The following is a 22,859-nucleotide window of genomic DNA, read 5'->3' on the forward strand; positions in this document are numbered from 1 at the left end:
AGCCATATTCTAATGGCTACTTCCTGCATGATAATGCACCATGTCACAATGTCTGAATCCAATAGAACACCTTTGGGATGTGGTAAAACGGGAGACTCACAGCTTGAAAGTGGACCAGAATTTCAAAGGAATGTTTCCGATTAGTATAGTGTTTTTAATAAAGTGCTCTGTGAGTGGATATCTATGTGGATGTTCCATCTGTAAGGACCCCAATGGCTGACTGAGAGATGGAACGTTGAGGACCACCCGTCCAGATAACCATCCACTGTAGCCGTGGTCATCAGTCCCATCCACATACAGGGGCGGCTGTGGCTCATTTACATGACATTGACATGTTTGGCATTTATCAGACGCCTTATTCCAAAGAGACTTACCATCGATACATTTGACTAAGCAAGTGAATTATCAATTCACCAGTTCTAGCAGGAAGAGTAATCTAGCTCAGGCCCCGGGCCATTGGCAGTCGTTGTGCTAGAAGAATAAATAATTATTATTATTTAAAAATGTTTGGAGAAACAGAACAAGGGGGAAGTACAAATCTCGGGAGAGACAGTATAGGGGAAAGCAGGTGTCTCAGGAGACACAGTGCTCAGGGGTAGTAGATGTCTCAGGAGGAGCAGTTAAGGTGTAACCTGAAGAGATGGAGGTCTTCAGTCTCCGACGGATGATGGGGAGTGACTCAGTTCTGACACCCGTGGGAAGCTCATTCCACCAGCGGGGAGCCAGTGTAGTGAAGAGACGTGATCGGGCAGCATGACTGCCGTGTTGGTGTAGAGGTGGTGGGGCCAGTCGGCCAGCAGAGGTGAAGGAGCGGAGTGAACGGGCTGATGTTTGGAGGGTGACCATTGCCTGCAGATAGGCAGGGGCGGTCCCTTTAACTGCCTGGTAGGCCCGCACCAGGGTCTTGAATCTGATGCGAGCTGCTATCGGGAGCCAGGGCTCAGGAGGTAGAGCCGGCGTCTAATGGTTTCAAGTTCGGTGGTTGGAACCCCGGCTGGCCATGTGTCGGTGTCCTTGAGCAAGGCACTGACGCCCTGCGTCAGACACGTTCAGCCTCTCCTAGCACGCAGCTACTTGAGCTTCACCTTTATTTTACTTATAGACTTAGCTGAGGTGCCGGAGTATCAAATGGAAAGAAGCAGCATCCGCACACTCAAAACTGTAAAAAAAAAAATCTATGTTTTATTGCGGTCTTTCATAGACCTTCTTCAGGCATGCCTGAAGGCCTATGAAATACCACCATAACACAGATTTTCTTGCACAGTTTTGAGTGTGCGGAAGCTGCTTCTTCTCAGGACGGCAAGACGTCATAACAGCGGTTGTGATTCTGTCCGTCTGGCCTCAGGTATCAGGACCAACCTGCTGGACTCAGAGGAACACACCTGCTTCTCCTGCAAACAGTCGGACGTCTCGCCCGACAACCTCATCGCCAACAAGTTCCTACGACAGGTACAGATCTCTGTGTGTCGCCCTACGTCTGATCCTGCACCCAATCCACTCTGAACTATTAGCAGGGTTCCCACGGGTCCTTGAAATCCTTGAAAGTTGGGCAAAAAAATGATAATCAAGGTCTTAAAAGTTTTTGAAAATAGACATGAGTCATTGAAAGTGCTTGAATTCCCCCTCTCGTTTTTTACTTAGCTCGTCAACTAGTAAATAAGTCTCTGTATTGCTTATCTTGACACATATTTCACAATATATTGTTTTGCTGTGCTGTGGTAGAGAAGGCAAGAGACCATCTAGTGTTCACACATTCAAGCCTCTCTTTTTAATTGTTGTCTGTGAGCGGATAGTTCCTATTATATAAATTCTCATCTAGGTCTGTCTCAAACTATGCTTGAATTTGAGGGAATTGAGTCTTGAAAGTCCTTGAAAGGTGCTTGAATTTGATGTTTCAGAAGGTGTGGGAACCCCGTTACATCCATTTCTTTCCCCCCATCTCCTTCTCTTTCTCAAGGCTGTGAACAACTTTAAGAACGAGTCCGGCTACACCAAACCGGCTCGCAAGGCCCAGCTCCAGTCCTCGGCCCCGCCCCAGCCGCGCCCCCAGCCTCTCAGGCCCCTCCCCTCCAGGCAGCAGGACCCTCTCGTGGCCAACTCTCGCCAGCAAGACCCCCTGTTGGCCAACGCCCTGCGCCCCACTCCCGCCTCCAACACCCCCCCTCCTCCCCCCGCCGCCGCCGCCGCCGCCCCCGCCGCCCCCACGCTCCTCCCCCCGCCCGCCGCCGCCGTCATCCCCCCACCCGCCTTCGAGGCGCCGGAGGTGTCCGCCCCCCCCGAGCCAGTCCCGGAGCCCGTCCCCGACCACCGCCGCTCTCCACAGCGCTCCGCCAATCAGAACGAGCCCCTGCCTCCCGGGTGAGTCGTCATGACTACAGAAAAATAATCCTTGTAAGAGTTAATGACACGTGTGGACACACACACACGCACACACGCAGAGAAGACAGAGTTGGATTGCAGGTCACAGTAATATTGATAACTGGTTGTTGTGTTTCAGTGAGACTGAGAGTGGCCCTGCTATGCTGCACGAAGAACCAGAGAGACTTCAAGACCTGAGGGGACCTGAGGTGAGACCTCTCATTACCCTTCATAGAGGCTATGACTGTTCATAGAGGCTATGACAGTGTTTATAGAGGATTGTATGACAGTGTTTATAGAGGCTATGACAGTGTTCATAGAGGCTATGACAGTGTTCATAGAGGCTATGACAGTGTTTATAGAGGCTATGACAGTGTTCATAGAGGCTATGACAGTGTTTATAGAGGATTGTATTACAGTGTTTATAGAGGATTGTATGACAGTGTTGATAGAGGCTATGACAGTGTTTATAGAGGATTGTATGACAGTGTTTATAGAGGCTATGACAGTGTTTATAGAGGATTGTATGACAGTGTTTATAGAGGCTATGACAGTGTTTATAGAGGCTATGACAGTGTTTGTAGAGGCTATGACAGTGTTTATAGAGGCTATGACAGTGTTTGTAGAGGCTATGACAGTGTTTATAGAGGCTATGACAGTGTTTATAGAGGATTGTATGACTGTTGATAGAGGCTATGACAGTGTTTATAGAGGCTATGACAGTGTGTATACTGTATAGAGGCTATCACAGTGTTTATAGAGGCTATGACAGTGTTGATAGAGGCTATGACAGTGTGTATAGAGGCTATCAGTGTTTATAGAGGCTATGACAGTGTTTATAGAGGCTATGACAGTGTTGATAGAGGCTATGACAGTGTTGATAGAGGCTATGACAGTGTATATAGAGGCTATGACAGTGTTTGTAGAGGCTATGACAGTGTTTGTAGAGGCTATGACAGTGTTTGTAGAGGCTATGACAGTGTTTGTAGAGGCTATGACAGTGTTCATAGAGGCATGATAGTGTTTATAGAGGATTGTATGACAGTGTTTATAGAGGCTATGACAGTGTTTGTAGAGGCTATGACAGTGTGTATAGAGGCTATGACAGTGTGTATAGAGGCTATCACAGTGTTTATAGAGGCTATGACAGTGTTTGTAGAGGCTATGACAGTGTTTATAGAGGCTATGACAGTGTATATAGAGGCTATGACAGTGTTTGTAGAGGCTATGACAGTGTGTATAGAGGCTATGACAGTGTTTGTAGAGGCTATGACGGTGTTTATAGAGGCTATGACAGTGTTTATAGAGGCTATGACGGTGTTTATAGACAGGGTTCCCACGGTCATGAAATTCCTGGAAAAGTTATGGAATTTGAAAAACTATTTTCCAGTCTGGAAAAGTTATGGAATTAACTTAACTGTTTTGGAAAAGTTTTGGAAATATACATTGTGTTTAAAATATGTTCACCGAGCATGTCGCCGGCGACATGGAACGAACACTGTTGTATAATAACCGCGTCTAGACCAACCAGAAGTCTCTATATCGACGAGCCAATCGGAGGTAATGTTTTCATGTAGTGCGATGCCACCTAACTTGCTTGTTCGCTAATGCTACATAATAATGATCGGCAGTAGGTAGATCTTTTTGTATATCACAGCCTATCCATGTGATTTGCAGATTCGTCCTACTTGCTGGCTATCGTATAGCCTATAATAATTAGTTTGTATAGTTCGCGATGCCGTGGTGAGGAGAGAAGACAAGAGATGAAAAACACTGCTGGGGGTCAGTATAGTAATGTGGCCTGGAGAAGGGAGGAGGTTCATTAGTTTTGATGTTCTTATATTCTTATTATTGCTTAGTCCCTTAGCAGGAAATAAATCTGGGCCAGTTGGCTTCAAAAGGACCATTGTTTAGTTTCTGTCCACAGTCTAGCTGCACCTGCAGACCAGAACGCACCATGTCCTCCACAGGGCTTTCAGACACATACAAAGAAATGAATAAGAAACTGCTTTGAAATGTGAATTCTGTCCAAAAACGTCTGTGAACTGAGCTAACAGTTTTGTCTATAGTTATATACTTGTGTGGAGTGTTTTATTTTAGTGTATTTATACCTAAGGCCTCATAGAACAATTTTCAACATCCAAAAGTCTTCTATCTCATTCTGTACAGTTTGTAATCAATACATATTGTAAAGTTTTAGAACTGTTTTTTGTTTTATTTTGTATGTTGCTTTTGTGGTCATTTTGAAATACACATAGTCTCCTAAAATTATATATGATAACATACCACAAAAGAGCATTTTGAGCTGAATACAATGATATGCAACACTTGATAGTTCCATTTGGGATTACATAAGCTTATTACAAATTAAAATTACAAATTTAAAAAAGTGTTACCGCAATCCTGCACCAATAGACCGTTCAAACTAATATGACGTGACATAATTGAATACAAGAATACAGGTACAGCTCAATAAATTAGAATATCATGGAAAAGCATGTAAGTAAAAAAGAAAAGTAAATTTATTCCAGTAATTCAATTCAAAAAGTGAAACTCATATAATAGGCTATAGATTCATTACACACAAAGTGACATATTGCAAGCCTTTATTTCTTGTAATTGTGATGATTATGGCTTACAGCTCATGAAAACGAATGAGCTGTAAGTTGTCTGTCAGTATCTCAGAAAAATTAGAATGATAAAACCAATTAAAAAATTTTTAATACAGAAATGTCGGCCTTCTGAAAAGTATGTTCATTTGGTCGGGGCTGGAGGAAGAGCGGAGAGGCACAGAATCCAAGTCATTTTCCACGATATTCTAATTTATTGCACTGCACCTGTATGGGTGCCATAGACTCCAACGCCATTGCGCAATGCCCCAGGATAGGTGGTAATGTTGGATAGACACAACTTCCCTTACATTAACCATGCTACATTTTTGCTACACTGCTGAGGCTCATTATTGCGCTCTATAAACTAAGTCATGGAAATTAGGTAAAATATTATGGAAAAGTTTTGGAAAATCATTGGTGAAAAAGTGTGGGAACCCTGTATAGAGGCTATGACAGTGTTTATAGAGGCTATGACAGTGTTTATAGAGGCTATGACAGTGTTTATAGAGGCTATGACAGTGTTTGTAGAGGCTATGACAGTGTTTATAGAGGCTATGACAGTGTATATAGAGGCTATGACAGTGTTTGTAGAGGCTATGACAGTGTTTATAGAGGATTGTATGACAGTGTTTATAGAGGCTATGACAGTGTTTATAGAGGCTATGACAGTGTTTGTAGAGGCTATGACAGTGTTTGTAGAGGCTATGACAGTGTTTGTAGAGGCTATGACAGTGTTTTATAGAGGCTATAACAGTGTTTATAGAGGCTATGACAGTGTTTATAGAGGATTTATGACAGTGTTTATAGAGGATTTATGACCTGTTATAAGTTGTCATAGAAGCCTTGTGATGTGAAGTGATGTGTGGTAATTAGACTGAAAACAAACTCAACTGCAAGTCCAGTTAACGGGTCACATGAATTTCCTTCCTCTCTGATTGGTCCCTTAGGGCTACCACCAAAGGGGGTTACCCATGATTGGTCACCCACCGCCAATAAGGCTTCCACATCCTCCCCCTCCTCATCCAGGTAAGAGACTGGCTATGTCATATTATACATATACTTATAGATATAATATACATAATAATAATAATAATAATAATAGTAGTAGTATTAGTTGAACTGAACTAACTAGAGACCTCTCTAATCTGCCTCTCGTCTCTCCTTCCTCTCCTCCGTCCCCAGCCCTCCATCCCTCCATCCCCCCAGGTCAGCAGGTGCGCCCCCAAGGCCCCCATGGCCACAGAGGAGGCCCCCGGCCCCCCTGGGACAGGTGAGTTAGACTGGGGACGTTTTGGAAGTGTTGATTTGATGCTGTTAATTCACCTGAAACTGAACCTTTCCTCTCCCCTCCTCTCCTCTCCTCTCCTCTCCTCCTCTCTCCTCTCTTCTTCTCAGACCCTTCCGGCTTCGAGGTGACCTCCCCCCACCACGGATGCAGATGCCCCCCGCCCCCTCCCTCGCACCCCCCCTCTTCCAGGCCCCGTCCCACTACCCGCCCCCCCCCCTCTCCATGCCCCCCCAGTCATACCCCCCTCCGTACGCCACCGGCCCGGGTAACCCCCCTCCCCCTGTCAACTACCCCCCCCAGTCCCTCTACCCCCTCGGGCCGCCTGGAGTCAGCGCCCCCTGGGCCCCCCCGGTCCCCCAGCCCCCCCTCAGCCACGGGCCCCTGCCCCTCACCGGACCCCCTCTCTCCAAGGAGGAGTTCTACAGGCAGCGGCGCCACCATCAGGAGGAGTGAGTAACTACTCCGCCGTAGAAGGGGTCGGGCGGGGGGCTTCTGTGATGTGAGATTTTGCCCATAGTGTGCCCAACTTCTCATGGGATGTCCGGTCTCATCTCTCTCTCTCTCTCTCTCTCTCTCTCTCTCTCTCTCTCTCTCTCTCTCTCTCTCTCTCTCTCTGTGTGTGTCTTGCCAGGGTGACGTCAAAGCTGGACGAGTTCACCAAAGACTTTGAGAAGGAGCTGTTGAAGTACCGGGGCGCCCCCAAGAGGCGGAGGAGGTCCTACTCCAGGTGACGCCCCTCCCCCCTCTCCTGAGAGGCACAGATTGTTGGAACGATGTCATACGACTTACACACAGATTGATCAAACGGCACTGACTTGTATTCCTTTCTACCTCGTTTTGATCTTCCCCTTCTCTATTATATATCCCTCTCTCTCCCCCTCTCCCTCTCTCTCCCTCTCTCTCTCTCTCTCTCTCCCTCTCTCTCTCTCTCTCTCTCTCTCTCTCTCTCCCCTCCTCCTCCTCTCATGTCCAGGTCCTACAGTCGTTCCCCCTTCAGTAGAAGTTACTCCAGGTCCCGCTCCAGATCCAGGTCCAGGTCGTTCTCCTACACGCCGAGCCGGTCCCGGTCCCGCTCCCGCTCGTACGCGCGCTCCCCGTTCCGCCGGGAGAACGGCCGGGGGGGCCGCAGCCGCAGCTACGGCCGCTCCCGCACCCGGTCCCGCTCGCGCTCCCGCGGCTCCTACGGTTACCGCCGGTCTGGCTCGCCGCGCACCCCCCCTTACCGGGGAGGCTGGGAGGGCGGCGACGGAGGAGGGGGGGGCGGCGGCGGCACCTTCCGCTCCCGCTCCCGTTCCCCGGGGGGCTACAAGGGGGGCCGCAGCAGCCCGGGCGGGCGCAAACCGCCTCCCAGGGAGCCGCCCCCCTATGAGCCCAAAGGTCGCCCCGACCTCAGCCCCGGGGGCCGCGAGCGCTGGGAGAGGGACAGCTACCGCCAGTGGGAGAGAGAGTACAGAGACTGGTACAACAAGTACTACAAGGACTACAACTCCCATCCCTCCCTGCACCACCGGGGGGGGCGCCCCCATGGGGGCAGTCGGGAGCGGGGGCTCTCCCCTCAGCCCAGGGATTACTCCCCCCAGGGTAGGGGGCGGAGGGGGGAGAGGGGCGTCCCCGGGCCACACAGACCTCACCACGGGCCCCCCTCCTCTCTCCCCTCAGCTTCTGGCGCTCGGGGGGGCGCGAGTAAAGAGCGCGGCGCGCAGGGCGGGGCTAAGACCTCGGAGGGCGGCTCGAAAACCCTGAAGCCCAAGAAACTGAAGAAGAAGAGGAACGGGGACGACGCGGAGCCGCAGCAGTCAGCGGACCGCGGGGACGCCACGCCCGTCAGGGACGAGCCAATGGATGACCTCCCTACCCCCAGCAAAGCCCCTTCTGTCTCCACTAAAACATCCACCACCCCCGTCAAGGGTTCAGCCAATAAAACCGCAGGTCCAGCTGGGAAAACTCCGCCCAAGTCCAGCAAGACCCAATCAGAGAAGGGCAGGAAAGAGAGGGGCCAAAAGGTGAAGACGAAAACGGACAGCAAGGTGAAGGGGGACAAGGTCAAACGGAAGACGGGCGACGGAGCGTCGAAAAAGAAAGAGTCTTCCTCCTCCCCCACCAAACTCCCCAAGACCTCCAGAACCAAACCTGACGATTCGTCTCTGAAAAAGGAGAAGGAAAAGGAGAAGGAGAAGGCGAAGAGCTCAGTGAGAGGCCTGCCGAAACAGCCCCCTCATTTGTCCCGCACCAGCCTCAACCTCCCCCAGGAACCCCTCAAACCCCCCAGTGACGTCCGGCCCAGGAGAGACCTCAACCAGGAACCCTTCAAACCCCCCAGCGATGTCCGAACAAGGAGAGACCTCAACCAGGAACCCCTCAAACCCCCCCTTGATGTCCGGCCCAGGAGGGACCTTCCACACGGACTTGGGCTACTCCCTCGGGCCATCCTCCCCCGGGCCATCCTCCCCCTCGCCACTCCCCCAGCCAACCCCTCCCTGGCCGAGAGACGCAGGAGAGCAGAGGAGAGGGTGCAGGGTGCCCCCCATGCCAAGCTACGCCGGTTCGATGGGCCAGGGCCCGAACCCCAGCCCCAGAGAGCTCTAGCACCTCCAGCACCCCCCCTGGACAGGCCCTCTCTGATCCCCCACCAAGGGAGCCGTGAGGCGGGCAGAGGAGACGGGGACAGGCCCTCTCTGATATCCCTCCAAGGGAGCCGCCAGGCGGGCAGAGGAGACGGGGACAGGTCCTTCAGACCCAGACCTCTCATGGAGCTCCAGATCAAGCCCTTCCCTCAGAGGATCAAACTGAACAGAGACCTGGGGAGGAAGACCAGCACTGACAGACCCACCGAGGAGAGACCAGCATCGCTGGCCACCGCGGGAGGAGAGAGAGCAGCTACCTCACCGGAGAGGGACAGAGAGAGGGAGCGGGACCGATCAGTCTCCGGGGAAGGAGCCGTCCCAAGAGAGAGGACCGTGACGGCCGGAGAGAGACTAGCCGGGATGGAGAGGGTCGCGGTGACGGTGGAGAGGACGACAACGTCGTCGTCGGGGGGAGAGCGATCCGTGAAGACGGAGAGGAAACCCTCGTCGGTCGGAGGAGGAGGAGCAGGGAGATCAGTCTCACTGGACAGACTCACCATAGGAGAGAAATCAGCTATCGCCAAGGTACCAGACCCAGGCGAGAGACCGGCCTCCTCTAAGGAGAGATCCACCACCTCCAGGGAGAGATCCACCACCTCTAAGGAGAAAGCGGCGACATCGGACAGAGCGGCCAAGTCAGAGAGGTCCCGGTCCAGAGAGAGATCCGCTACGAGGGAGAAGCCCACGGCGTCCTCGGAGAGAGCGGCGTCTACGGGAGACAGACCGGCGGCGGCGCCGAGAGAGAGCGGCGGAGCGAAAGAGAGGCCGGCTCCAAAAGAGGCGCCGTCGTCTGCCGAGTGTCCAGGAAAGACCAAACCAGGGAAGGCCAGGGGGAAGATCATTCGGAAGGGTCTCTCTACTGAGCGCTCCACCTCGACCTCTGACCGCACCGTCGACCGCTCCTCGGATCGAGCCAGGCCGCCAAACTCCACCGGGTGAGTTTCTACAACAAAACAAAACCGGTTTTATCCTGAGGGTGTAGCTGCTCTTTAACTGTTTACACTCTCTCAGCTTCGTTCCATTTTCATGATTTGAAATGACTGGCAACTAGGGGTGTAACGGATCACGGAAAATCCGTGATCCATACGGATCGCCCTCCACGGTACGTTGATGAGAGGCGATGATGAGAGGTGAGAGGCATGTGTTCCGCGGATCAATTGCACAATTTTAACAAGTAATAATATTACTTAATATTAGTTAATATCTCTTGTAAATCACAATGTAGAGTTGCCATGAAAAGATAGACGCGACAGTTGCGTGCTTTGTTTTACTCTAAAGCGCAATGATAGGTTGATAATGCAAAAAAAAAAAAAAAAACGTTGTTTACTCACTACACGTGAAGCTGGGAATCCACAACAACAAGGCTGCGTTCGTAAATTCGCTCTGGAATCTGATCAGCATTCAAGGAATGCCTCTTGTCCAATCAAATTACTTGGTCCCTTTATGACGTCGGACCCAGTGTGCGCTCCGGCGCTCTCAAAGCGAATTTACGAACGCGGCCCAAGTGTATCATGGCGAGCTCGTTCGGCGGAGAAGAACTCAAAATGCGTCCCTCGTCATTTAAATCCTATGTATGGGAGCACTTTGGCTTCTCTGTCAATTATGACGGGAAGCATGAAAAAGGTAGCTCGACAACTTCTGATAATGTAGGCATTTTTTTCATACCATGTTCAAAATAAGTGTTCACTTTATTATTTAGTTAAAAGTGGCATAAAACATGTTTATTCGTCTGCTATAAAGAGCCCAGTGATTCACTGCTGCAACCAGGCGCCTCCCTCTCTCATATTGCAGTGTTTCCCCTACCATTGCCTTGGGGGGGGGGGGCCGCCCCCCCAACGGAACCACCCGCCCCCCTAAGAAAGAGGAATTATTACGGATGTAAACACCAGACATCTGACAAGCAGGCTAAAATATCAGCTTTTTTTAAACGCACCCAACCCGAATCTGGCGAGTGGCAAGCCCATAGGCTCGTTGGTAACATTAGTCCGCCAGTAGTCTCGCATAGATAGTCAAACCTATCTCCACACTTCGTTTCGCACTGTGCCGCGCTGGAGAATAATACAAGATTGTGCGCGAGACGATTGTGTGCGCGCGACGCGAGAGTTTTTGCCGGGTGAGATGTCTGCAGATGAAAGTAAGCAAGTTGAAACGTTAGCAAATATACTTGCTGAGTGTTCTGACAGAGAACGTTGGTTAAAATTGGTCGTTATTATTGTAACTAGAAAGTGTGTGACTATAATTCCATGGTGTAAATAGTCAAAGAACTACCTAGCTAGCTAGCTCAGAGGTGATGAGATGAGCTAGTCTGCTGCACACTTGCCAGCTAAAGAGCTAACTGGAGGCACTTGACTTTATTATTTTAGTTAAAGTAGATATACAATCTTTCTTATTCTGCTAGAATTGGGCTTCATGGTAATACCATAATGGCATATTTACAGTACATGGACAGTGGATTGAAGCATTGGAAATGTCTGTTTTTTTATAGTTGGACATGATCTTTTTTCAGGTGAGAGTAATGTCAAAATGACCATCTGACTGCATTGCCCACAGCAATCCAAAATCAATTATAATTATGTTATAAATTGATATGGGTCAATGTATACCTCTTATTAGATTAGAAATACTCTGGTTGTTATGTTTGCCTTTTGGTTGACAGCAAAAGAGGGAGAGAGGAGGATAGAGAGATAGAGAAGGAGAGAGAGCAGGATGGTGTCGGCTCGATACACCAGAGAGACAGCAACAGGGATTAAAGTTCTCCGTCGCTACGACGGATTTCCGTCAATTTATTCCAAGTTGCGACGGATTTATTCCAAGTTGTGACGGATTTTACCTGGTGTAATATGATTTGTAGAGGCATACAATCTATTTTGATGTTGGTATTAGTAGGGGTGTAACGATACATCGATTCATTGACTAACGATCTGATTACATCGACGCAATGTAAAAATATCGTTCTATATCGTCATCTTATGCGCGCAGAGAGAGAGAGACTTGAAAAAGATACGAATGTTTTTCATTTTTGATGAGAGACAGTAAGTCTATCCCTTTTAATATATATTTTGGAACATCTCTCTGAACCAGGGACGTTAACATACTCGCGTTCGCAATGTGTGACTCGCATTCACCGTGTGTGACTGTCTGTCTACTGGCTCGGCTCCACTTCTCGGCTCCTCCTCCTCTCGCGTTCGGCAATCTCCGGTGATCTTCGGAAATGTTCGGCTTGTGTGAGTGCGTCTAATGAGAGTGCGTCTAACGGGAGTCTAATGGGCGAATACATTGACCGTTTTGGACACCAAAGATATTTTTTAACATCTACTCTTCGAGGCGAATCCAGTCAGACCAATATCAGACCTGCTGGACGTGTGTGACACGTGTGTGGACGTGTGTGTGTGTGTGTGTGTGTGTGTGTGTGCATGTGTGACTGGATGTCTCTCTGAACCTGTGTGTGTGTGTGTGTGTGTGTGTGTGTGTGTGTGTGTTAATGAGCTGTATGTTAATTACCACTTATTACAATTGATAATTGTGTTAGATTGGCATATGATATCGCGTCATATCGATCATATCGATCTTGAATCGAATCGAATCGAAATCGTATCGTGACTGACATTGTGAAATCGTCAAACATTGTATCGTCATACAAACAAATCGATATAATATCGTATCGTGATGAAGCTGGTGATTTACACCCCTAGGTATTAGGTATATAAATGATATATAATAGCCTACATATAGGCCTTTATTGGCTACAACTATGCGACAGTAACAGAGCGGGGTGCACTGACGCTGAACCCCTCATAGTGATAAGTAGGTGGACATGGCGCGTGGTGCTGAAATAGCCGACATGCGGTGTGTGGTTTGAAAAAAGTAACGCCAGCTCAGTAAATCATTCAAACTTAATGTTTACTTATAGGCTATGTGAATGTGACTGCACCACACATGTGAACAGTAACAAAGCAAATGCAGTTTAATTTTATGAAAAACATTGACAACAAAATCTAGGGCTAATGTCGAACCGTGCCTCCCCGACCTCACTACGAATATGAAATATGTAATGTCTCTATTGTTTAAAGTCAGGGTGGATGAATAGGAATGATAACTTCCTCAGACTGCTCCACATTTGTTCCTAACTCGTTTGTCATCTGTCCCTCAGACGTATTTGTATATTATGTTTTTGGGGAGTCTCAACTCTCAACTTCAAAGGTTTTGAAGACACTAACCTTCAAACTGTGTTTTAATGTTTTCCAGCAGCCGGTCAGCTGAGGAGAGGCTGGACCAGGGGAAGAGCGGGTCTAAACCTTGGGACCAGAGCCAGAAGCAGAGGACAGCCAGCCCCAGCCCCGGCCCCAGCCCAGGGAGGGAAAGGGACCATGACCGGGCGGCCGACAGGGTCCTCATCCAGGCCCCTCCTCGCTCCAAGTGGGAGAAAGATGAGCAGGAGGACGAGGAGGAGGAGCAGGAGGAGCAGCGTTCTGGGTCTGGCTCTCGAGAGTCCCGGGAGAACGGCACAACAGCGTCCAGACCGAGAGACGCTCCGAGGAGAGAGGCCTCACCACCACCGCCGCCCAGAGATAGAGACAGGGAGGTGCAGTCAGACGCTCCTAAACCAGCCAAGACTGAGGGGAGAGGGGGGAAGGAAGAGAGGCGAGGGGTCAGAGAGGAGAGAGGCTCCAGGGAGGAGAGGAGAGGCTCCAGGGAGGAGAGGAGAGGCTCCAGGGAGGAGAGTAGAGGGCCTAGAGAAGAGGGGAGAGGAATTAGGGAGGAGGGGAGAGGAGGGAGGGAGGGCCAGTCCGACTCTACCAAGCCAGCCAAAACCGAACCCAGAGGGGCGAGGGAGGAAAGAGGGGGGCGAGAGGAGGGTAGGGGAGTTAGGGAGGAGGGGCGAGTAGGAGTCGTGAAGGACGAGGGTAGAGGTGGAGGCGGAGGGAGGGATGAAGGGAGGGGGGGAGTGAGAGAAGAGAGCAGAGGGTCCGGCCCCGAGCCCCGAAGGCAGCGTCTCTGCTCCGACCTCGGCCGAGAGACTGACGAAGCCGCCTTCGTCCCAGACTACAGCGAGGGGGAGGGCTCGGAGGGCGACAAGGGGAGGAGCCCCAGCCCGACCGGCTCCAAGAACAGCCAGAGCGCAGCCTCCCAGAGCCCGGGCCCTAGCAACCACAGCGGCTCGGCGACAGAAAAGAAGAAGAAGAAACACAAGAAACACAAGAAGCACAAGAAACACAAGAAACAACAACAAGACGGCGAGCTGGAGCCGAAGGAGAAGGAACACAAACACAAACACAAGAAGAAGAAGCACAAGAAAAACAAAGAGAAAGACGGAGAGGCGAAGGAGGCAGAGTCTGTGACCGTCTGAGAGAGGACGGCCTAGTTCCTTTAGCATTTCGCTAACGGCTCCAGATCACACTCGTGGTACATGTTCAACCCCCCTAAACAGATCTAGTATCACAGGTATGCTTATCCTCAGTCCGACCTGGGCAATTAGTACGACGACAAGATAGTACGACCACCCCTCAGTGGTTAGGGGCAACTTCTACCTGCTTCAGACCGATCCTACCACAGTGTTTCTCAGTCATAATATGTGACCCGACTGTATAATAGCTCCTCTATTTGTATATGCAGGTTTTCTGTGAATGTTTTTTGTAAAGACGGTGGGGTGCAGCAGTATTTTGTATGAATTGGCTCAAAGGTGTGTGTGTATGTGCCCTGGTTGTATATTATATTTCGTCATGCAAAACTCAGGCGAAGAGAATAGTGACAGAGAAGTTACTGTTCATGTTTTTTTATTAAAAGGTGTTTTGTTTTTTTGCCCTCAAAATGATTCCTTTGTGTTCTTTGTCTGTCGTCTGTGTCTTGTAGTTCCCATGCATTCCAGTAGAGGTCACACGTCAGTATGTAGGTCTGGTACCGTTTTAGATAATAAAATATTTTTCTGGATCAGCCATCATCACTGAGAGAACAGAATAGACTGGATCTGTAGTGTTCTCTCACCATGTCTATAACCTAACCTCCCACATGGTGGAGAGGGATGTAGTATAACCTAACCTACCACATTGTGAGTTTAGAGTGATACGGTTCTATCTCCGTTTAGGGTAGTTCAGAGATATTGAGCGTCAACGTTTTTACATTCCATGTTTTGTGAGATGGAAACTTTGCATTTTATTAATTACTAACTCAAAAATTCCAACATTTTAAAAATAACACCACACAGGCATTAATAAATAAATGTTAAAAAAAAAACGTATAATTCTAACGTCACGACATGGTGGAGATGTAGTGATGTTGCCGGCAGGAAAAGCTTGTCATTATCCTCTCCCGTCCTCTCTGCGTCCAGGGGGGTATTCCACGAACGTTGATTAGTATATCGGCGATAAAAATAAATGCCGTGATCAGGCAACTCGGGATTGGAATTCAAGCCTCAGGTGATTCCTCGAACGAGGATCAGGCTTGTGTCATGAGTGTTCACAGAACACCGGCTTAGAAATCCTCGATATGGGCGCGTGCACGCAGACATAAAGAGCCCCGAAGAGTCGAACTGTCGAAATGAAGATACTACACTCTTTTTGCGCAGCACTCCGACTTATTGATCTTTATGAAGACGACAAATAAGATGTAAAATAGTGCAATACTGCCGCAATTAACAAGGCGAGGGAAATGGTTTGGCAAGAAATTGCAGACCGATTAAATGCGTAGGTCATACTAGCCCCAGTTATTGTTATATGTTCATATTTTAATATGCTAATATTTACTACTGTGGTGATATCAGCAGCAGGCTACATACTGTCATACATATAGTCATATTGTCACAATGGCGTAGTGGTATTAACTGCTGCCATGGTATCAAATTGTCATTTTAAGACGGTGGTTCAAATCCCTCTTCTGACACACTTTTTACTGCATTTCGTTGTCTGAATCTAATCTAAAATCTAATCTAAAAAAGTATGTAGGCTATAAAATTATGGTGCAGGCTAATTTACCAGAACTGACACGATTACAATGGTGTTTGAAGCCTTTCTGAGTAGTAAATGTTCTTCTAACTGGACCCTGGTTTTGGCATAGATAATGTTTTCTTATGATAACTGATGGATAGATGATTCACTTAGACAGATATATATATATATATATATATATTGTAAATCGATTTGCATGAAGGCTTCGGTAAAAAAATAAAAGTTCGATTAAATCAAGTCTTGAACGCACAACCTTCAGAACTCTAACTTGCTGCCTTAACCACTGCACCAGCCACACCATTGTGATGGTGACAATGCAAGTTGATAGACATACCTAATGTTTAAATTATTTTCTTTACACTTTTTTATTTATCTATCGATCTATCTATCTATCTATCTATCACACTTTCAAAATATCAAGTTATCTATCACACAATCAAACTATCTATCGATCGATCACACTTTCAAAATATCAAATTATCTATCTATCACACAGTCAAACTATCTATCTCGTAAAAAGTGGGAACTAATATTTCCTAAAAGACACTTGAGGAACTGTCGATCGGGATGTAGTTTCCGCCAGTGAGAGATTTTTTTACTCACGCATTACCTAAACCAGCCTGTAAATCTGCTCGAGACCAGAATTACTCAGAAGGATTGGTTGCATAGCAACCAAGCAGCGAATTATTTGAGCCACATTGATGGAACCGACCGCAAGCTTAAATTAGCGCCTGCGATCTGATTTAAACCTGGATCAGAGTTAATCGCACGTAGTGGAACAGGGCCCAGATTGTTTCCGTGGCTGAATGAGATAAAACGTGAACACCTCTCTTCTTTAGCTGCCACACTGCCAACAGTGTCATTATTATTTTTAAAGATTTTTTATTTTTATTGATTTTTAAAATAATTATAGATAAATCTCATCTCCATGGAGGTAAAGTATCTTTGAGTACTGAGAAAAGCACTATACAAAATATGATGTATTATTATGATTATTATTATTATTATTATTACTACTATTATTATTTATTTATTTTTTATTATGTAAAAATACATTATATAATAGTATATAATCAATTATATACAAATAAATAGTTGGTTGTTATTAATAATAGTTATTATTATGATTACTACTATTATTATTATTATTATTATATAAATATATATAATCAATTATATACAAATAAATAAAGGATATTATTACATGCAAAGGTGGCGACGGAGGGTGGACGCAAGGCTTCGGGCTCTTCTCCCCTGAGGCGGTGGCCACCAAGGCCATGGCTGACATGAACGGCCGCGTCATGGCCACCAAGCCGCTGTTTGTGGGCCTGCGCAAGCTCTGGAGAGAGCCAGGGTCTCTCTACCAGGGTGTCGATCTGCATGTGAAGAACCTGGACGACAGCTTGGATGACGAGGCCCTGCGCAACGTGTTCTCCGCCTTCGGAACAATCCCCAGTGCCAAGGTGGCGACGGAGGGTGGACGCAGCCAGGGCTCCCCTGAGGCGGTGGCCACCAAGACCATGGCTGACATGAACGGCCGGTCATCAACCCCAACCAGTCTGCATCTCCGCCATTCTGCATCCCCAAGGCCCAGACCTGTGCTGCCCCCCACCTCATGAACGGCACGCTGCTCAATGACATGGAAGTGTTTGTCGGACGCTTCCAATCTCGGCAAGAACCAGAGGCTGAACTCGGAGCCGGGGGCCAGAGAGTTCACTAACGTCTACATCAACAACTTTGGAGAGGACATGGATGACCGCAAGCTGGCGTAGAGGTTTAAGAAATATGGCCCGGCCCTGAGAGTCAGGGTCATGACTGATGAAAATGGATGTGAACAAAGTGCTTCTAGTTCTTTCACTGTTAACTGGACTTTTAACCTGTTTACAGATAAATGCACAGTTAATGATCGAGAACATTGAGAGACAGAGGCGTCTGATTGGCCAGCGGGGCTATGGGGATAATATTATATCGCCGACTACTGGCGTGGAATGCTCAATGACAGCGTTTATATTGCGTTCATGCGTATGCATGTGGACACAGACATTGTTTATAAACATGCTGGTGTGGACGGTAATATTTTTATATACGAAAAACGTTTATCAAAAAAACGTATAGGTGTGGACAGGGCCTCAGTCTGGCGCTCTCCTCTCTTCTGGGCGCGGACCACATAGACCCACCTCCCATTGACTGTTTTACCATTCATGTCGTCAACGGCCTTCTGGGCGTCCTCGTGCCTTTGGAAGTCGACAAAGCCGAAACCTCTCGACTTCCCTCTGTCATCAGTCATGACCCTGACTCGTTTTTTATACAAGTTTCACTTTTTGAATGGAATTACTGAAATAAATCAACTTTTTGATGATATTCTAATTATATGACCAGCACCTGTATATTAGATGGGTGTGTCCTCAGCTCTCTCTCTTCCTTCCTTCAAATTTGGGTTCCTTTGCTTTGGGGTTTGTTTGTAAGGTCTCTGGGTACCCGGTTTTGGGGCCTTTCAGTTTTACACTACATACATCCATACACCTCTTACACATACAACATACATTAATACAACCATTCACTCATGGCGTACACTTATCCATAATCATATACATGTTATTTAGTTTATTTTGGCTCATTTACTTAAATAAAACTTTAATTGTATCATTTAAACACATGGACTCCCTTATTTGTTACTACCTTCGGGTGTGTAACATAATTATGTATGCAATGCAATCCTGTTTAACGTAATTCTACTGTCAGTGCTCATAATACTATTGTTACGTTATCTTTATTTTTATTTTTTTAAATCAAGAGCAATAACTCTACAATAATGTCACTTCAACCAAGCTACATCAACCCCCCAGTCTAGCCCAGGCATCTCATCACATTTACAATTTGTTTGTACATATCCACAATCTTTTTAATGCGTCCCCTCCATGTTAATCTGGAGTCAAAATATACACCCAAGAATCTAAATGACTCAACTATCTCTGAATTATTTACATATAATTTCAAATTAGTATTTCCTCTACTCCTCTTAAAGAACGTTTAAATACATTTTAGTTTAAGTTACATTTCTAAGATTGGATAATATCTTCAGACCTTTGACACGCATGGCCGGTTAGCTCAGTTGGTTAGAGCGTCGTGCTAATAACGCGAAGGTCGCGGGTTCGATACCCGTACTGGCCACTACTTTTTACAGGGTCCCACCTTTAGCTGTTTTCAAATAACCACTACTACCTTAACTCCTTGTTTGAAGTAACTGTACTATAATAGGATAGGCCTAGTCCTTCATCAAGTCTAGATGTCGACCTTCAACATACACATACAATTCTTGCCCTTCTAATGGCTATTTTGATGATCATAATCCAATGGAATATGAACATCAGACTTAAAACATCATCTTTAGATGAGGTTCAGAGAAAGTTCCACTCCATACCCAAGCATTTACTGTGAACCAATGTTTCCAAACACATTATGTGGGATTATTCTTGCCGTGAAAAGAATAGGCCTGCTGATCTCCATGCTGTCCATTTAATTAGCCAGTCGGCTTGTGTCAAAATACAAATGGAGGACACAGGCATCAATCCTGCTGCCTCATGCTGAGAGAGCACTCTACCATTCTGTCCGTGAATTAACAAATGACTTTAGTTGACTATAAACGTGGAGACTTCTGCTGAATAAAATGTCTCACGCAACACCACCAGTAGAGGGCAGCACCATATAGGCTAAAAGAGTCTACTAAACATCAATAATAGGAAAGAAGCACTACAATACAATAAGATATACTTTATTCATAAAACAATTACAACAAATATTTAAAATATACAGCACAATTTCAATGATAGATGACAGGTGAGGTGTTAGATACATGATATCAGGTATTCCACTGGGCACTTTGCAGTGTTTGGTGGGTCGGCTGCGATAGGCCTTCCAAACGCCTCTTATCTCATTTAAATCCTCCTGCAAAGAGAAAGAATCACTGGCGGACTCGGGGGGGGGGGCAGGGGGGGGCGACCGCCCCTCCTGGTGTCCCCACGGTTGAAAAACGTCTCGCTTAAGTGCCCTTTTGAGTGGCAAAAATGCCCTTTTGTGTGGCGAAAATGAGAGGACGTGCCCTATTGGTGCCCCTCCAATGGTCTAAACTTGACCATGTGCCCCCACAGTTGAAAAACGTTGCACTAAAGTGCCCTTTTGAGTGGCAAAATTAGAGGATGTGCCCTATTGGCTGCACTTTCAATGGTCTAAACTTGACCATGTGCATTGATGGGGTCCCATGTTGTGCAGTAGGTGCCCTTTTTTTCTTTTCGCCCCTGCCCTTCAAACAGTCTGAGTCCGCCACTGGAAAGAAGGCAATGCACTGCAAATCATATTTTTCCAGTAACCAGTAATAAGGTAACACTGGACAGGACCGTTACGCATCTCAATGAACTGCAGGTAAATAATGGTTCGTTTACCAGACAGGGCTGTGTTTAGATACATAGGCTACAGGGTACATTCTTCAAAATCACAGAGCTAAATGAGAAACACGTTTTGCGCATCTACATCTTTCTACTGGCGCATGACAGTGAGCCAAGTGCACTCACTTCACACTGGCGAGGGACAAATGATCAAGGCCTCAGGTCTGACGACCAAACCACCCTCAAGACCACCAGGACCAAGCTCTGGACCTGGGGTGATAGGGCCTTTTCAGCCGCAGCCCCGTCCCTCTGGAACACCCCCCCCAACCACATCAGACAGCCAACACCTTCCCAACATTTAAACAGGCCCTCAAAACCCACCTCTTCAACCATTTAACCCTCTCCCCCTCTCCCCTTCCCATGTGTCCCCAGCACAACCTCAATTAGGCCCCAATGCTTTCTTTTATTTATTTTTTGTCTTTTTATTATTACTACTCGATCTTTTCAGTTTGTAAAGCGTCTTTGAGTGTCTAGAAAAGCGCTGTATAAGTCTAATGGATTATTATTATTATCAAATCAACCTGAACCTGGCATCACCACACAGCCTCGTCTTACAACCGTGCGTAAAGAGGCTATGTACAGTATAGGTGCCAATCTCATGGAATTATCTGTGTTTAACTGCAAGTTAATAGCTAGTTAATAACTTGACAGATTGTCGCTCTATTGTTTTACCTGAACGATTGCCAAGAAGGACAGCTGCATGAGGGCTTTGTCCAGGAAATCCCCTGTGAACAACCTTCTATCCTTGAGTTTTCCCAGTAGCTGGATCCAGTATTCAACCCCTTCCTTTCTCATCAGACTCCACCTCTCTCCTCTCTGGTTTGCTGTGCTTGCAGCCTGTGATGGAACTCCTTCCTCCTGCTCTGTCATCTTCATCATTTCGCCTCAATTCCAAGAGTAAAAACAAAACACGGTGCTGCAGCTTTCAGTCACGCTGCTGCATGCTCCTGGAACAAACTCCCTGAAGAAATCAAACAGGCCCAAACCCTTAAAATATTTAAATCTAAGCTAAAAACCTTCATGTTTTGCACCAGTTATGATTAAACACAAACACTTCTATCAATGTCTTTTTTCCATTAACTATTGTCTTTTTAAATGTTTTATCTATTTACTTCTTATAATTGCTTTTATTCATTGTCATTTTTATTTTCTTACTATGCTCCTCTTGCGGTTTTTAAATAATGTATGTAAAGCACTTTGAATTGCCCCTGTTGTATGAAATGTGCTATACAAATAAACTTGCCTTGCCTTGCCTCAAACTGTTGAATGTCTCTTGCCACAACATTCTCTGTACCCACGTCAGTACCTAGAACATTTACATTTTTGGCATTTAACAGACACCTTATTCCAAAGCGACTTACAATCAATACATTTGACTAAGCAATCAATCCACCAGCCGTAGCAGGAAGAGTAATCCAGCTCAGGCCCGGGGCCATTGATAGAAGGAAAAACCTTCTTATATCACCTTCTTCTAAACCTAACCTATTTTTTAAAATTATTATTATTATTTTGCATTTTATTTAGACACTGGAGAAACAGAGAAACAGTACAAGCAGGGCAAACAGAAGTTTTTAGGGGACACAGTAGAGGGGAAAAGTGGGTGTCTGGGGGGCAATAGAGGTCTCAGGAGGAGCAGTTAAGGTGTAACCTGAAGAGATGGAGGTCTTCAGTCTACGACGGAAGATGGGGAGTGACTCTGCAGTTCTGACCGCCATGGGAAGCTCATTCGACCAGCGGGGAGCCAGTGTTGTGAAGAGACGTGATCGGGCAGCATGACTGCCGTGTTGGTGTAGAGGTGGTGGGGCCAGTCGGCCAGCCGAGGTGGAGGAGCGGAGTGAATGGCTGGAGTTTGGAGGGTGACCATTTAGGCAGGGGCTGTCCCTTTAGCTGCCTGGTAGGCAAGCACCAGGGTCTTGAATCTGATGCGAGCTGCTATCGGGAGCCAGTGCAGGGTGCGAAGGAGAGGGGTGACATGAGAGTAGAAGCCTGTTCAGACCCGGTCAATTACGTAGCCTCAGATAACTCTCGGGTCATTTGATGAAGGCCGCTCTCAGCCAAACAATCTTACGGGAATAATCGTCAATGATGCATCCATTTATGCATATTCCATAGGGCTTGAGTTTGTCATAGGAATCTACATGCCATATATAATTAGGCCCTTTATTGCCTGCCACAGTAAAGTCTGTTAGCTTTCAATATCCGAGTCAATTGCCTTTTACGAACAATAACGCCTTACAAAGCAAATGTTGTCAGCATGCCTTGATTACTCATCCCCAAATTACAGAGATTGGAGATAAAAACACATTTTCTTGCCACTCCAGGGCTCCGTAAATATATGAATATGATACATAATTATAATTACTATCATTACATTCAAGTTGAACATTCCAACTAATCCCTGATATGCCACAACAGATGTTTATTCATCAGCTAATTCATAGACATTTAATTTGTCTATTACAATACTGTTAACAATAACACAAGATCCATTGAGATCAATCAACACAACAAAAAACGGACAGAGTAACTTCTCCTACAGTAGGGTGATTATCACAGATTCCTTGTTCTCTCTCCCAAGTCACAACGCCGGTCAA

General features: G+C 46.9%; 1 protein-coding gene across 1 annotated transcript in view; it reads left to right on the forward strand.

The window, feature by feature from the left end:
- LOC308150118 (uncharacterized protein) overlaps nt 1-14,684 on the forward strand; it is a 32,044-nt gene extending 17,360 nt beyond the window's left edge. Inside the window, exons 9-18 of the mRNA XM_080522983.1 lie at nt 1,346-1,449; nt 1,958-2,358; nt 2,498-2,567; nt 5,918-5,996; nt 6,153-6,240; nt 6,366-6,707; nt 6,890-6,985; nt 7,232-9,817; nt 13,128-13,524; nt 13,717-14,684. Of these exons, the coding sequence (XP_080379109.1) occupies nt 1,346-1,449; nt 1,958-2,358; nt 2,498-2,567; nt 5,918-5,996; nt 6,153-6,240; nt 6,366-6,707; nt 6,890-6,985; nt 7,232-9,817; nt 13,128-13,524; nt 13,717-14,229 (4,676 nt within the window). The 3' untranslated portion in view covers nt 14,230-14,684. The remainder of the gene's footprint in view (nt 1-1,345; nt 1,450-1,957; nt 2,359-2,497; nt 2,568-5,917; nt 5,997-6,152; nt 6,241-6,365; nt 6,708-6,889; nt 6,986-7,231; nt 9,818-13,127; nt 13,525-13,716) is intronic.
- The last annotated feature ends 8,175 nt before the right edge of the window (nt 14,685-22,859 follow it).

Source organism: Nansenia antarctica (genome assembly GCF_963989245.1).
Source record: "Nansenia antarctica genome assembly, chromosome: 2".
Classification (NCBI taxonomy): domain Eukaryota; kingdom Metazoa; phylum Chordata; class Actinopteri; order Argentiniformes; family Microstomatidae; genus Nansenia; species Nansenia antarctica.